Source organism: Kogia breviceps, chromosome 14 (assembly GCF_026419965.1).
Source record: "Kogia breviceps isolate mKogBre1 chromosome 14, mKogBre1 haplotype 1, whole genome shotgun sequence".
Taxonomy (NCBI): domain Eukaryota; kingdom Metazoa; phylum Chordata; class Mammalia; order Artiodactyla; family Physeteridae; genus Kogia; species Kogia breviceps.
The window spans coordinates 56,259,737-56,274,076 of NC_081323.1; the positions used below are offsets into that span (position 1 = coordinate 56,259,737).

General features: G+C 54.9%; 1 protein-coding gene across 2 annotated transcripts in view; it reads right to left on the minus strand.

The window, feature by feature from the left end:
* SRL (sarcalumenin) overlaps positions 1-14,340 on the minus strand; it is a 36,735-nt gene that overhangs the window by 7,989 nt on the left and 14,406 nt on the right. Inside the window, exons 2-4 of one of the 2 annotated variants that reach the window (XM_059037431.2) lie at positions 3,884-4,846; positions 2,098-2,199; positions 880-975 (exon numbers count right to left, since the gene is read on the minus strand). In XM_059037431.2, the coding sequence (XP_058893414.1) occupies positions 880-975; positions 2,098-2,199; positions 3,884-4,846 (1,161 nt within the window). The remainder of the gene's footprint in view (positions 1-879; positions 976-2,097; positions 2,200-3,883; positions 4,847-14,340) is intronic. The other variant, XM_067013635.1, reaches the window with a different exon arrangement.

Here is a 14,340-nt window from a genome sequence, read left to right on the forward strand (position 1 = left end):
GCTGTGGGGCAACAAGAACACTATCCTGTTGTTGTGGGTACACAGAGGACAACCTAAGGCAATTGAGCAACAATTATCAAAATATAGAATTCCAGCATTTCTTTAAAAAATGTATCCTAAAAATATACTTGCATGAAATACATAACACTTATAGCAGTGTTTGTAACGCTTTAAAAACAGAACATGGCAAACACCCCATGGTCCATCAGCAGGGTATGTTATTTAGGGTGGTGGGTTCACAAGGACCAGAAAGAGCAGCTGTGTGGTGTGATCCCATCTTTGTAAAACAAACGAAAAGACACCCTTGGATATGCTCATGTAAGCAGAGCGATATCTGGAAGTATTCATGAGAAACCGTAGCAGCAGCTGTCTCTGGGAGTGGAATTAGAGAGGCTGGAAATCAAGAAAGAGATTTTTATTTTTCAATCTATACTATTTTGCACAGAACTTTTTTGGCAACAAGTATATCTTATTTTTATGATTTTGAAAATCAATTTTTGAAAGAATCCAGACCCAAGGGAAGTTGAGTTGAGAAGCCATTAGGAGGAGGGAAGGATTCTAGGCCAATCAGGGGACTGAAGACATGAACTCTATGTGAATGGGGAGCCCTTCGTGGCTCTTGAGCACAGGAGGGATGGAAGTTGGCATCTCCATCCTTGGAAACCAAAACTGCCTGCATGAATGCTCACAGATGAAACACTTGCTCTCCCATAAAGCCCTGTGAAAATTAAGGGGCACACCTGCTGGGAAAGGATGGTTCGTGCCACTGAGGTCTCTGCCCCTCCCTGAGAACTCAGGAGAACTCCCCTTGAGGGCTCAGGGAAGTGTGGACAGTCAGAGGTATAGGCCCGACCTCCGACCTCCAGACACTAGAGGTACCTGTGATCTCGTGCTGCCGAAGCTCATTGTATTTGTAAGACTGCTCCAGGGGCTTGATGGATGAGTGGTAGATCTTTCGAAGCCGCTGCAGCACCACTGGGGGCAGAGAAGGGCAAGGGTCAGGCAGGGGCTTCACCAGGCGGCTTCACCGCTGTGGATCCGTCTCACTCCCCAGGGCGGCTCTGGCCCCGCCTGGTGGGGAGCAGGGGCTGTGCAGTACATCAGTACTGCACAGTTCCTGGGGGGAGCTGGTGCACATCCCAACCCTCAGAAATCTTTAAACCAAAAGGCATCCCCCCAACCCCTGAAAGCCTCCAGAGCTTTTTTTTTAACCTAACCCTCTTCTTCCCCTCAACAGCGTGTCCAGAAGCACCGCCTCAGCCTGCAGCTACCCGAAGGCCCTTTCTATGGCAGATGGGAACCGCATCTCCTTCTCTCTGCCCCCGCAAACTGTACTCATGCTTCCCTTAGGTTTAGAGGGCAAGGAGGCATGGCCGCCCCAGCCCTGCACCCTTCACCGCATCCTCGGTGCCCCTGGGAGGATTCAGACATCCCAAGTATCTTCTTGAGAAGAGTGTGGCTCCAGGGAGAAGGGGCTCGTGGGGTGAGGCAAAGGGAGGGAAGAACATGGGGCCACCGAGGGTCAGTCTTTCCAGACCCTGCCCGTGAGCTGCCCGTCTCCAGCTGTGTGCCAGAGCAAAGCCCTGCCCTGCTGAGCTTCCACCAGCTCATCGATTAAGAGGAGACAGTAAGCCCTGCTGAAAGCCTTGGGTTATTACAAGAATGAAATGAAATACTGGACACCAAAGGGCTTTATAAACTGAAAAAATCAAAGCCAAAGTGATGAACAACCCTCCCTGGCCATGAATTGGAGGCTGCACCGTCCCCAGGCAGCAGCACTGGGATTTGCCTTCCACCCTTTCGCTGGTCCCTCTGCTTGGATCGCCTTTCCTCCTCCCGGCCAACCCAGAGCCCCCCAGCCTTGCATGCTGTTCACAGAGGCTTCTCCATGAAGCACCCCATCTCCAGGGCGCTCCTCCTCCCTGGGGTGCCTGCTGGCCTCAGAGCTGCAGTCATGCCCTGCCAGGCGCTGCGTGGCCTCTGGCCACAGGGCTCTCCCAGCCCAGCCCAGGTCCCCACCAACACACCACACAGCCCACCCCCGCCCCACCCCTACCACCCCAGCCCCCCCACCTCCCAGTTCCTGCCCCTGGTTACCAGAGAAATCATCAGTTGGCTTGTCCTCATTCAGCATCAGAGTTTTCTCAATGTGGGAGCGGTCCCTCAGCGGGGCTTCCTCACTCACATCTTCCGCCTCTTCTGGGGAGAGAAGCAGAGAGCAGGGTTAGGGCAGAACTAGGAGCCAGTGGCTCTAGGTTCCCTCCAGTCGGGCAAGGGCGGGGTTGTGAGCAAGTGCTGACCAAGCTTTGCCAGGTTCAACTGCAGGAAGCCCTGTTTCTAGGAGGGAGTTTTAAAATTCAAACTCAACTTGTTAAGCTCCTTGATCCATTTTAGGTATTCAACAACTGTTGATTGAGCACCTACTACATACACCAAGCACGGAGTACTGCGCTGTGAATGCTGTAGTGCCCAAAACCGACCCAGCTCTGCCCTTGCGGACTTTTCTACAGTCTGGCGGGGAGAGGGAGTGAAATAACCTGGAAAGTAATATAATTACAGACAGCGATGTGGGTACGGAAGGAAAGATTCCAGAAGCTAGGAGGGCCTAAGAAGTGTGCCTACAAAGTCTTAGCAGGGGGAGTTAGAAAACTTCCTGAGAGGAGTGGTTTATAGGAGTCTGCATTTTGGGTTCTAAGAGAACCACTGGCCTGGTCAAGTGAGCATTTTATCAGGAAGATCTGCTACAGGGAGTCTTGGGGAGCAGAGTGGGGAGGGGGGAGGGAGAGGCAGGAGCACTGCTGCTTCTGACCCAGCAAGAGATGTCCATGACCACCTGAGGCTCCAGGGAGGGGTGCTCACATTCCTGGGCCTCTAACATCATAGCTGTTTCTACCGGGGCTGATTGCACAAAACATTTTAGGTGATAGAAGGAGGATAGACTTGGCCTGTGGGGCAGAGGGAGACCAGTTCCAGGAGGGAAGGGAGAAGAATCAATGTGCCTCATGCAGCACCTCAAGAGAGTGATTCTTTCTGAGATCAGATCCAGAACTGGGAGGCCAGGGAAAGGGGAGGGGCTTGCTCCCCCAGTGCGTGTACCTGACAGGTGTGGAAACTAAGCTCTGCAAGGAAACCTGTGTTGGAAAGTGAAGACTGACCCCAGTGCCTCCATCCTACAAGCCAGTTCTTGGTCCAGGTCAGTGTACTTGGTGGATGAGGCCACACCTCCCTAGGATGCTACAGACTCCATTGTTGCCCAGCAGCTTTGGCCCTGCCCACGCCCCCTTCCCTGTTCCCTGGCCCTGAGAGCAAGCAAGGCTGCTGCTGCTGCTCCAGGTGGATGGACATCTGTGGGACGTGAGTGTCACAGACAGCCTGAGGTTTCTTATCACCATCCTGACATGGCCTAGTCTTCAAGGAGAGACCCCAGGAGCTAGCCCACCAACATGGTCCCGCAGTGCCCCCTCACACCCACCAGCCTGCCTCCGGGCCTCAAATCCTGACACTAGGCCCCCCACCCCCACCCCGTCCTTTGGGTTAAGGCACTGGTCTGTGTTAAAGTGCATTGAGGGACCTTAACCGGTAAGTTTCTGATGGCCTATAACGTGATCAGGTTCCTCTGGGCTCTCCAGGTTCCCTCCGAAGTGGGGATAAGTGGCTAATGGACAGCCTGAAGGCACCCCGAGGGCCGGGCAACCCCCATGGGGCCTCCACCCCACGAACCCGGGGCTGGCTGGGGGCTCTCCCGCCCTGTGGCTTCCTGCCTGCCCCTACACACAAGACCTCCGGGAAGACCGCAGCTTCCCCAATTCCCGGAGCAGCCGCCACGCAGCCGCCACTCCGCCACCCCCGCGGAGGTGCCCGGAGCAGCCCTGGGATCCCCTACCCTGAGGCCCCTCCTCCTTGGGCTCCTGCGCCTCGGCCCCCTCGGGCCCCGCGTGCGACTCCTCAGCGCTTGGTCGGGCCCCCTCCTCCCCGCTGCTCGCGCTTCCCGCCGCCTCCTGGGCTCCTTCCCCGCCTTCCTCCATGGCTTCTTCCTCCTCCGAGGCGCTCCCTGCTTCTTCCGAACTAGTCCCGTCGCTGCTGTCCTCTTCGGATTCTTCGCCCCCCTCTTCTTCGTAGGATGCCGCGTCCTCATGGTCCTCGGGCATCCCCTCTGCGGGGCGGTCCTCCTGCGCGCCCCCCACCTCTGCGCGCGCGTCCGACGCTGGGCCGGGGCTGGGCTCCCCCTGGTCCTCCGCCCCCTCCGCGGCTTCTGCGTTCAAGTCCGCTACTCCATCTGGCAATTCCGGCTCCTGACCCGGCCCTGGGCTGCCCTCCCCTCCTGTCTCGACCTCCTTGCTGGGAGAGTCCCCTGAGTCTTCAGGCTCTGGGGGCCCTGCTGCTGCTCCCTGCGCGGGGTCGTCCCCTAGAGCCTCCGCGGCTTCCTCGGGGACCTCGCCACTCCCAGCTTGTCCCTCCGCCTCCTGTCCTGGGCCCTCTCCGGAGCTGAGCTCTGGCGCCCCCTCCCCTGCTGGGGGAAGGGCGCTTGCTCCAGGTGGGCCCGTATCTTCCTCCCCGGACCTCGCAGGTTCCCCGGGGGGAGCTGACTCGGAGGCTGAGGCTTTGGAGAGGCTGGCTTCGGGATCAGAGCCCAGGCCGTTGGTGGCGGGGGCCCCGGCGGCTGTCTTCTCCGAACCCCCAGCCTCTCTGCCATCTGTGGGGTGAAGGAGCAGGTTCGTCTCTCCAGGGGCCGCTTCTGCCTGAAGCGCCCTTTCCTTCTCCTCTAGACTTGCGTCTCCAGCAGAGAAATGATTCTCCAACAAACTGCCAACATCTTCTGTGCCACCCGAAGCGGAAACTTGCAGTTCTAGATGATTAGAACACGATTGGTAAATGTCAAGGGGTTGGCACTCGCTTTGCTTCTCAAAAGTCTAACTCAGCCTAGCTCCTGTCTCCAGGAGAGCGGTGTGGACCAGCGGGACTGTGGGGCTCCTCCCTCCCTGGTCTTCATAACAGCCCTGCGTGGCCGGCAGAGCCTCCCTCTTGATGGGAGCCGTGGCTCAGAGCGAGCAGCTGACCCACCCCGAGCCCCGCCGCTGACCCTGCCTCTCCAGCCTCCCCGAGGGGATGGAAGTTGGGTGAGCCCTTCCAGCCCTTCCTGAGCCTTGCTGGCAGGCACGTGCAGCCTGGCTTACCCGAGATCTTTCCAGGATAGGACAGATGCATGTCCACCCCACCCCTTATCAGTTCCTAGAGTCATTAACCAGCGTGCTTTTTATATTGCTACCAGCAAAGTAGTGAAAACAGGTGTGTGCTGGCCAGATCCTCTTAGCTTAAGGGGCAGAGCACTTAGGGGATTACTTGTGGCTCTCAACCTTAAGTCACACATCCATTTCTGTCCCCTTAAGGGCAGGCATTTGCTGGCCTCTCTACCTAAGATTAGAGGGGACATGGCCTGAGGAGGAAGAGATACACAAAACGGGCAGGCCTGGGCTTCCTGGTGGACTTAGAGAACCCCTCCTGAGGGGATCCCCTTCTAAGGGCCCAGAGCTTTACCGGGAGAGCCAAGGGCACTGGGAGAGCAAAGCAGAGGGCAGGAAGGGGCCCAGTCTGTGTCAGATGCCTCTGTCAAGGGACAAGTGTGATTTATTTGGACAATGGGGTCAAAAGGGAGGGTGGGACCTAACCCTTCTGCCCCCGCCCACCCAGGTTGGGACCTGTTTAAGGAGGAGACCCATAGAGGGGGAACATCGCCGACACATGGGGATGAGGGGACAGGACGGTGGGTGCCCTGCCTCAGGGTACCTGAGACATCCCCTGGTCTCCCTTGATTCACAGGACTCTTTCTGAGGAAGGAGCATCCCTCCTCCCTGCTGGGCACAGTGCCTCCTCTCTCAGGCCCAGCTCTGCCTCCCACAAAGAAAAGCCACTTCTTGGGGGTACCTACCCCTTCTGCCTCAGGGTACCCACCCCCTTGTTCCCTGAAAGCTGGGGAAGCCTCCAGAGGCCAGGAACAATTATTCTCTCATTAACCCTCACAGATACAACCTGCTATCAAATTCAGAAGGATGGGAAGTTTGGGTGCCTTTTAGTATAAAGGAGCCCACCTGTTGATATAGCACTTCCCCCAACAGCCTTCACATTTGTGACCACATTCACCTCCCTTATTACTGTCAGCCAGGTTTCAGAGGTGAAGGTCTAGAGAAAGTCTGATTTGCCCAAGACACCAGGCGGCTAGAGGGCAAGTGGAACCCAGAACTGCCTGCTCCTTGTCCAGGTCTTCCATGCTACGCTGTGTTGAGGGGAGCATAGAGGAACCCCTTCCCGCTGGTACCTCGCCCCTCCCTGCATACGCCCTCTCTGGCTCCTGGATTGCAGGAACCAAGGCTTAATCCTCCCTCTGTCCCCAGAGCTGGGATCCTGCCTGACCCCCAGAAAGTGCTATGAAGAGGTCCATGGGGAGATTTGGGTACAATAGGTATTCCTGGTGCCTTAGTGGGGGAGCTGGAGGTTACTCATTAAAATTTTCTTTCATTACCACCTGAATACCTGTAAGTCCTGATTCCTTTGCTTGAATGTCTATCTCCCCCCCACCCCACCCCCCCCACCCCTGACAACCTCTGGAAAAAAATCCTATGGCAGGAATTTGGTTTAACCCAAGAGATTGACAGACCTCTGAGCAGCAAGATATATGTGAGATATATTTGTACAATTATTCAGTGGGCCAGGCAATGCTTGAGCACTTTATGTATAAAACATGAACTTACTTGATCTTACTCAACTTGCTTACTTCTGTAAAACAAGTCTTACTCATCCCCATTTTACAGATGAGAGGACTGGAATCAGAGGTACTGAATGCCTTGCCCAACATCACACAGCTAGCAACTGGCTGAGGCCATTTAACTCCAGAGCTGTCAAGGAGATTGCCTGACCCTACAGAAGGGTTCTACCCTGCCCCCTACCCCATCCTACTCCCCCCGCCCTCTGCTCCCCCGTGCTACTCAGTGTGTGGTCCAGGCCCCTGCAGCATCAGCATCACCTGGGAGGCTGGTGGAGATGCAGACTCTCAGGCCCCAGCCTAGAACCACTGAATCAGAATCTGCATTTTAACAATTCATTTGTTGCATATTACAGTTTGAGAAGCACAGTCTACATGAGCTCAGAAAACTGCCTCTGAACCACTGGTTCTTGACACTGGCTGTATATTGGAATCACTTGGCTCTTGATCCCACTCCTCTCCCCCTCCTCAGAGGTTCTGATTGAATTAGTCCAGGGTGTAGCCCCAGCATCAGAACTTTACCCCCCAACAAAAAAAATTGGGGAGTAATTCTAACATGCAGCCAAAGCTGCATACCTCTGCTCAGCCAAATTATCCTGACCCCAAGGCTTCTGCTCTTGGCCCCTCCCCACTCATGTACCCACTGGAGGCTCCCAAATTGGATGGATCAACGGGGCTTTGCATTTGACCTTGAAATAGCAGTGGTCAAGGATTCTCCTCTAGGGAACCCAGCCCTTTCCAACAGGCCCTGTCACCCTCTACTATTAACGTTGTTGATGATGATGGTGATGATGATGGTGGTGATAGTGATTTTGATGGTGTTGATTATGGTGATGATGGTGGTGATGATGATAATGGTGATAGTGATTTTGATGGTGTTGTTGATGGTGGTGATACCGGGCTGAACAGACTGTGGGTCTGACTGCCTGTGGCATTTCTAATATTGTCAAAACACCCTCTGTCCTGGTGGGGGTGAGAGAGCTGCATCCTCTGAAGGGAGATAAGGACCCCAGACTTTGGAGGTATACGTGACCTTCGAACTGTTGTGTATTTCCATGCCTGGGCCCTGGACACGAAGTCAAGTTGGGACATGTGTGTGTACACATTTACATCCATACTCTTCCCTGGTTTTTATGACTTAGTGCCAAGCTGCCCTTGTCCTTCTGCTAAACAATTTGGAGTGAAAAAAAAAACCCAGGGTGGGGGCTTCCCTGGTGGCGCAGTTGTTGGGAGCCCGCCTGCCGATGCAGGGGACACGGGTTCGTTCCCGGGTCCGGGAGGATCCCACGTGCCGTGGAGCGGCTGGGCCCGTGGGCCATGGCTGCTGGGCCTGCGCATCCGGGGCCTGTGCTCCGCGGCGGGAGAGGCCACAGCAGTGAGAGGCCCGCGTACCGCAAAAAAAAAAAAAAAAAAAAAACCCCAGGGTAATGGTTTCATGCCGTGACCTTCCTTCCCAGGCTAAAAATAACTTCTCTGACAGAAAGTCTCTCAGTGGAACAAGCCATGCCATTGGGTCCCCAGAGCTCAATCCCCAGGAAGCAGCTGTGCCATTGGGCCCAATCTCTCCTCCAGGAGGCAATCAGAGGCTTCAAGAGCCTCCAGTTAAACTCAGTTCAATTCTGTGAAATCAAACCCAGTGTCTTACCACCCACCCTGGCCTCCCTAGGGTCTTGCTGAAGCCCCCTAGTGGCCCTGGAGGAGGGGTGGGGGACGCAGAGGACCCAGGACATGCTGGCCAGTGTGAGAGCCTGGTAAGATGAGTCTCAGTCTACCCCAGGACATGTAGTACCACACTGTATGTGCTAATGTCAAGGCAGCCACCCAGGCCCTGGACAGGGTACGTGAATAGCAAGTCCCCAGCTCAGCCTCAGTGATCATGGGAAGGCCCCTGAGCCTGACAGGCTGGTGCCCCAGGCAAAGCACGGCATAAACTGGCTCTGCTTTCTCTCCTGATGCCCCCTCTGCCATCAGCCTTTCTCTGAGGAGAAAGCTGCTCCCCCACCCTCCCACAGCCTTAGCGGGAACCCCAGGCTCAGTTCCTCTCTCCTCTCTCCACCACCAAACACTGGACTTTTTTCCAGCTCCTAACTCTTCCCAAACATTTTGTACAGACTCAGGTTACTGCGGAGTTGCCAGGGGACTTGGTGAGTCCACTGCAGAGGAAGAAGCTCTGGCTGGGGAGCTTTAGAGACTTGCCCAAGATCAGGGGTAGAGTTGGGACAGAGCCCAAGTTCATGGCCCTCAGTCTAGAGTTCTTTCTGCTCCCACATGGTTTGCAAACCATGTCCCATGAGATGCTAGTGTTCCATGGAAGGGCCTAGTGGGTGAGGGGAGATGAAGGAGCTGGGTTTCAGCCACCGCCTTGGTACTTCCTGCCCAGCAGCTCTCCTTGGGTCTGTCTGTCCCACTGCCTAAGTCGGGTGGGGCGGGGTGGTTGACAACCACTCTCCTGCCTCCCCTGCCTGTTCCCTAAAAAGTCCTCCTCTTGATCATTTTCTCCAGCAGCCCAAGAAGCCCCCCGTCACAGCATCTTTTCACTTTGCTGATCAACATGCACCCAGCACAGAGCTAGATGACATCTGACCTTCACACAGAACTTCATACTTCCCCAAGTAACTTCATGTTCTTCATCCCCACCCCCCCAGCAGTCCTCTGAAGCAGGGAAGTAAAAATTATTAACTTCTCTTGAAATGAGGAAGCAGACACAGCAAAGTCAAGTGTTGGCTCAACAGGCCATCCAAGGCTGGGCTAGCACTCAGGCCAAGAAACAAAGCTGAGCTCTCTGGACCACAGCGAGTGGCATCGAGCCCTGCAGGGCTTTTGTGGCACAGATGCCCCATCTCCAGGGTTGGATCACTGTGAATCTGGGTGTTTCACAAGTTGATTCTAATAAACACCAAAGTTTGAGAATCCCAGCTCTGGGTCACCCTCAGTACCAAGTGTCAGGGAGTCTGTCTCGAGTTTGGAACTGGACCTCAGGAAAAGAGAGGTCAACACCCAAGATCTTTTGTTTGGTTGACCTACTTTGGCCGACCTCTTCACGGACCAGAATGTAGACTCAGTTCCAACCTTCCAAGTCTCCTTAGCGCATGTTTCCAAGCATCTGTCGACGTGACTTCTCATCCTTTTGAACTGAAACCATTGAGTCCAAAGTCACACACAGGTAGAATACACCATTACTCATACATGATGATGCAGGTGCATCATCAGTTAAAAAAAAAAAAAAAAAGTTCTGGTGGTACAATCACTTTTCACTTCTACCTCTGGACACACCTGTCCCTGGGAGTCAGGAATAGTGGTCTGGTCGTCCAGGGATTCCCCCGTCTTTCACCAGGCTGTCCTCCGCCCAGACACTTGGACGTCTCATCTGCAGTGCCTGAGGTGCAGTGGAGGGCACTTCAGAATCAAAGTTCATGAGGCCAGAGTGGCAGCCCAACCCTTCCGTGTTCTAGATCCTGTCCCTGAGCACTCCTGGACTGAGCCAATGGCAGCGACCCCTCTGGCATCACATTTTTTCTTGGCCTTATTTATAGAGTAAATGTTCACTGCTCAGGGTCCCTTGTTTCTTCACCTCTTGGATGAGTCTTCAGATGGCTTTACAGACGCTGATGCTGAAAAGGAACTTAGGAGGGAAGTGCCTACCTCCTTCTGGGACCCTGAGACCCTCTCCCTCACCGTTCTGTGGGCCCCTGTCTCCTCCCCCCAGACAAGGAGACCAGGCAGCCATTCGTGGAAGGTTCTTTGGCTTCCTGGCCAAGCTCCTAAAGTCAAGGCTAATCTCACCAGGACAGCTTGTCCCGGGCTGGACTCTAGCCCCAAAATAATTCACCCAGGGGATAGGACACAATGATGTGGCAGCAGTCAGTGGGAACCATGGAATGGGGGTCAAAAGGGATCTCCTCACAGACGAACTGGTTTGATTTCACTGATCAGGATCCTAAAACTCTGATAAGTGACTATCCCAAGACCACAGGGTTAGTTAGGCTAGTTAGCAGTGGGCTGGTTCTGGAACCCAGCTCTCCACCAATTCCGGGTCTCTTGAGCTATCCCAGCATCTGGCCGCTCCCCCACCCACCCCAAAATGAGAGGGGGTGAGTCAGCCTCAGACGTACAACGACTTCTCTGCCTACCCTCTTCTTCCTCCCTTTGAAAAGGATATTCAAGACTTCAAGACAATTGTTTTTAACCCATAAAGTCCAGAGATTGACAGAATAACTCCATCCCCCTTCCCCACCCCTAATTCCCGGGAATTCTTGGTTTGGGAGGTACACAGAGAAATTGCCCGGGATCCCACAGCCATGGTGTACACACGTGCTCAGCACTGATGCCCGGAGGATTCATGAAAATGGGTGAGCGCTCACTTTCAAAAGGCAAGTACCTTTGGAAGAAGCAAAACACTAAGCCCTAAGCCCTGGGTGTGACTTGATCATTAAAGGGATGCTCAGCTTTCCCTGCCTGAAGTGAGCACAGATCCTTGCAGGAGTTGTTGGTGATACTTCCTCCATTCAGAGGGGCCGAGGTGGGTGGGAAGGAAAAGGAAGGAGGGAGGGATGCAAGTTGGATTCTGAGACAGGCTGAGGCAGGCAGGTGGTTTCCCCCACCTCGACCTCCTCACCAGAAGAAACAACTTCCCTGGGAGCTCGAGGACCACCTCTGGGAGGGCTGATAGTCTAACTTTGGGGTACCAGGCAGGGAGCAACCCACTGGGGGCTAAAGGAGTGTGGCTTCCAAGGTCGTGGTCAGATAAACGCCTTGGGTTAAGGTCAGAGCCGTCATGGGCTTGGCAGGTGTGGGGGAGTAATGACACAGACCCACCTCCTCCCCGAGCCAGGGAAGTGGGAGGAAGCTGGCTTGGTTCTCGAGCTCAGGAACCAGATCTGACACCTTTCTGGGCCACGCCCACATCTCAGGGCTTTCTTTTGCCGCGAGACCCAGAGGCAGACTGGTCTCTCTGGACACCGTTAGAAGCCAGGAGAGCTGGGCTCTGCTCCTGGGAGCCTTCCTCACTGCCATGCAGGTTAGTATATGGGCTGCTCCTCACTCCCCACACCCAGCTCCATTCACCCATAAAACACAGAGAATGATACCTGCTTTGCCAACCCTTGCGGAGTATTTTAAACATCAGACGATGTTTAAAAACATTCTACGGGGAATTTCCCAGTGGTCCAGTGGTTAGGACTCGGCACTTTCAGTGCCGGGACCTGGGTTCAATCCCTGGTCGGGGAACTAAGATTCTGCAAGTCGCATGGCCAAAGGAAAAAAAAAAAAAAAAAGCATTCTACGAATGTCAGGTATGATAATAATAATTTCCTGGAGAGAAAAGATGCCAGGCCAAAAACAGAACGAGCTTTGGACAGGAACCAAGCTGGCTCACCTGCACCCTACTCCCCTCAACCCCCTGTTTCTGGGGGTCAGTCAGTGGGCCAGGCAAGGTCTTTCTGTCCGGGGTTCTTCTCCTCTTCTTCCAGCTGGAAGCAGCTCAGACAAGGAGCTGTGGGCACCTGGGGGTGGCCCAGCTCTCTGTGGTTCCCGCTGGTCTGGGTCAGGAACAGACCTGAGCTACCAACACTCCCGGGCCCAGACCTCGGCCTCCTCCGCCCCAGGCTAACTCCTGAGGCCACTGACTCCCACTTTCAGGCAGCCCTGATTCACCCAGAAACTTCCGCGGCCACACTCGCCTCCCCCTCTGTCTTCTGCCTCCCAGGCCCCTCCCATCCAGCTGTTGAAGTGAGGTGACCCTGCACTTCACCTCAATGCAAAGGCATATCAGGGGCCACATCTGTGTGAGAACGGGTGAGGGCTCTTCCCTACTCTGGGAACCGGCAGCACGATGGGAGATAGGCCACTCGAGCTGCCCACGTGGCCTCACCGCCATCCTTAAGACCAGTGAGCACACGGAGCAAAACAGCAAGCCCTTCAGGAACGACTCAGGCCTCGAGGACACTGCTTTGGCCACCCCAGAGGCAAGGGAGAGCAGCTCCAGCTCCCCCTCAGAGGCACTTGCTTGTCCAGCAATCAGAGCTGATGTTTCCACGGCTTGGAAGGGCCTCGCACACTGGCCGGCATGCCCCGACCACCACAGCCCCTTCACCTTGGCACCGCCAGCAGCTCTGCCCACCTCCACAGCTCTCCCCCCACCGTGCCAGCTCAGGGGTGAGGCGTCATCCTTAGCAGATCTCACCCCCAGGAGCCCCCGCCACCAGGTCTGCTCAGAGGATTTTAGGAAGGAAGGTCTAGCCAAGGGGAGAGGGTAGGGCAGCAATAACACACTAATATTCCGCCCTGTGTGCCTGGCCCATGGACCCTTCCAGAAAAACTGCCACCCAGACGCCAAGATGCCAGATCTTTCCACCTTCTCTCACAAAGGGCTTCCCCAAATTTGAGACAGACGGGCTCCCCAAACCTCATCTTTTATTTTTAATTTTATTTATTTATTTGGCTGCGTTGGGTCTTCATTGCTGTGCACAGGCTTTCTCTAGTTGTGGCGAGCGGGGGCTACTCTTCATTGTGGTGCGCGGGCTCCTCATTGCGGTGGCTTCTCTTGTTGCAGAGCATGGGCTCTAGGCACGCGGGCTTCAGTAGCTGTGGCTTGCAGGCCCTAGAGCTCAGGCTCAGTAATTGTGGCTCACGGTCTTAGTTGCTCCGTGGCATGTGGGATCTTCCCGATGCAGGGCTCGAACCCGTGTCCCCTGCATTGGCAGGCGGATTCTTAACCACTGCGCCACCAGGGAAGTCCTCATCTTTTTTTTAATGCTTTTTTTAAAATACAAATTTATTTATTTTATTTATTTTTGGCAGCATTGGGTCTTCGTTGATGCGCGTGGGTTTTCTCTAGTTGCAGCGAGCAGGGTCTACTCTTCGTTGTGGTGCGCGAGCATCTCATTGCAGTGGCTTCTCTTGTCGCGAAGCTGCGTGAGACCAGCTCTTAGTTCTCTGAGTTCAGGACAGCAGAGGTCACAAGACTGGACCAGAGGAGTCTTCCAGCATCCAGGTCACAGAGAAAGGGCAGAAGACCACCTCCCACCTTCTGCTCCTTGAACGGTACAAACTTCCAAAGCCTCTGGAGCAAATCTATCCATTACCCTCAGTTATGGCTCCAGAGCTTGGACACCACAGACAAAGACAGCTAGAACACACAGGCTGCTCTTTGGTGGAATGTCCTAGAGATCTCACATCTCCTCTGGAAGCAGACTGGTTTCCGGTTTGTATCCCCAAGACACCTGAACCCCAGACATGTGGGCCCCACTCTCCTGGGGAGCCCGGGCTCCATCCCTCCCACAGGCCAGGCCTCTCAGCCCTCCATGGGGGCTCCCTCTTGGGACATCCCATCCTGAGGAGGAATCATTAAAGCAGTTAAACCCGAGAGCAGCTTCCTTCTCGGGTGGGCTCAGCGTCACCGAGGCCCTGGGTTCTCCATCTCGTCTCTTCAAATACTGAAAACAGACAAGTCTCTCACCATGCATGAGCCTTCTCTTCCTCTGGCACCTGGTGGCCATGCAGATGGGCCATCTACTCCTTAGTTCTCGTGGCTCCTCTGGAGAGAGGAAGGTTAAAGCCAAGGGCAGGATGGAGAGCGGGGCAAG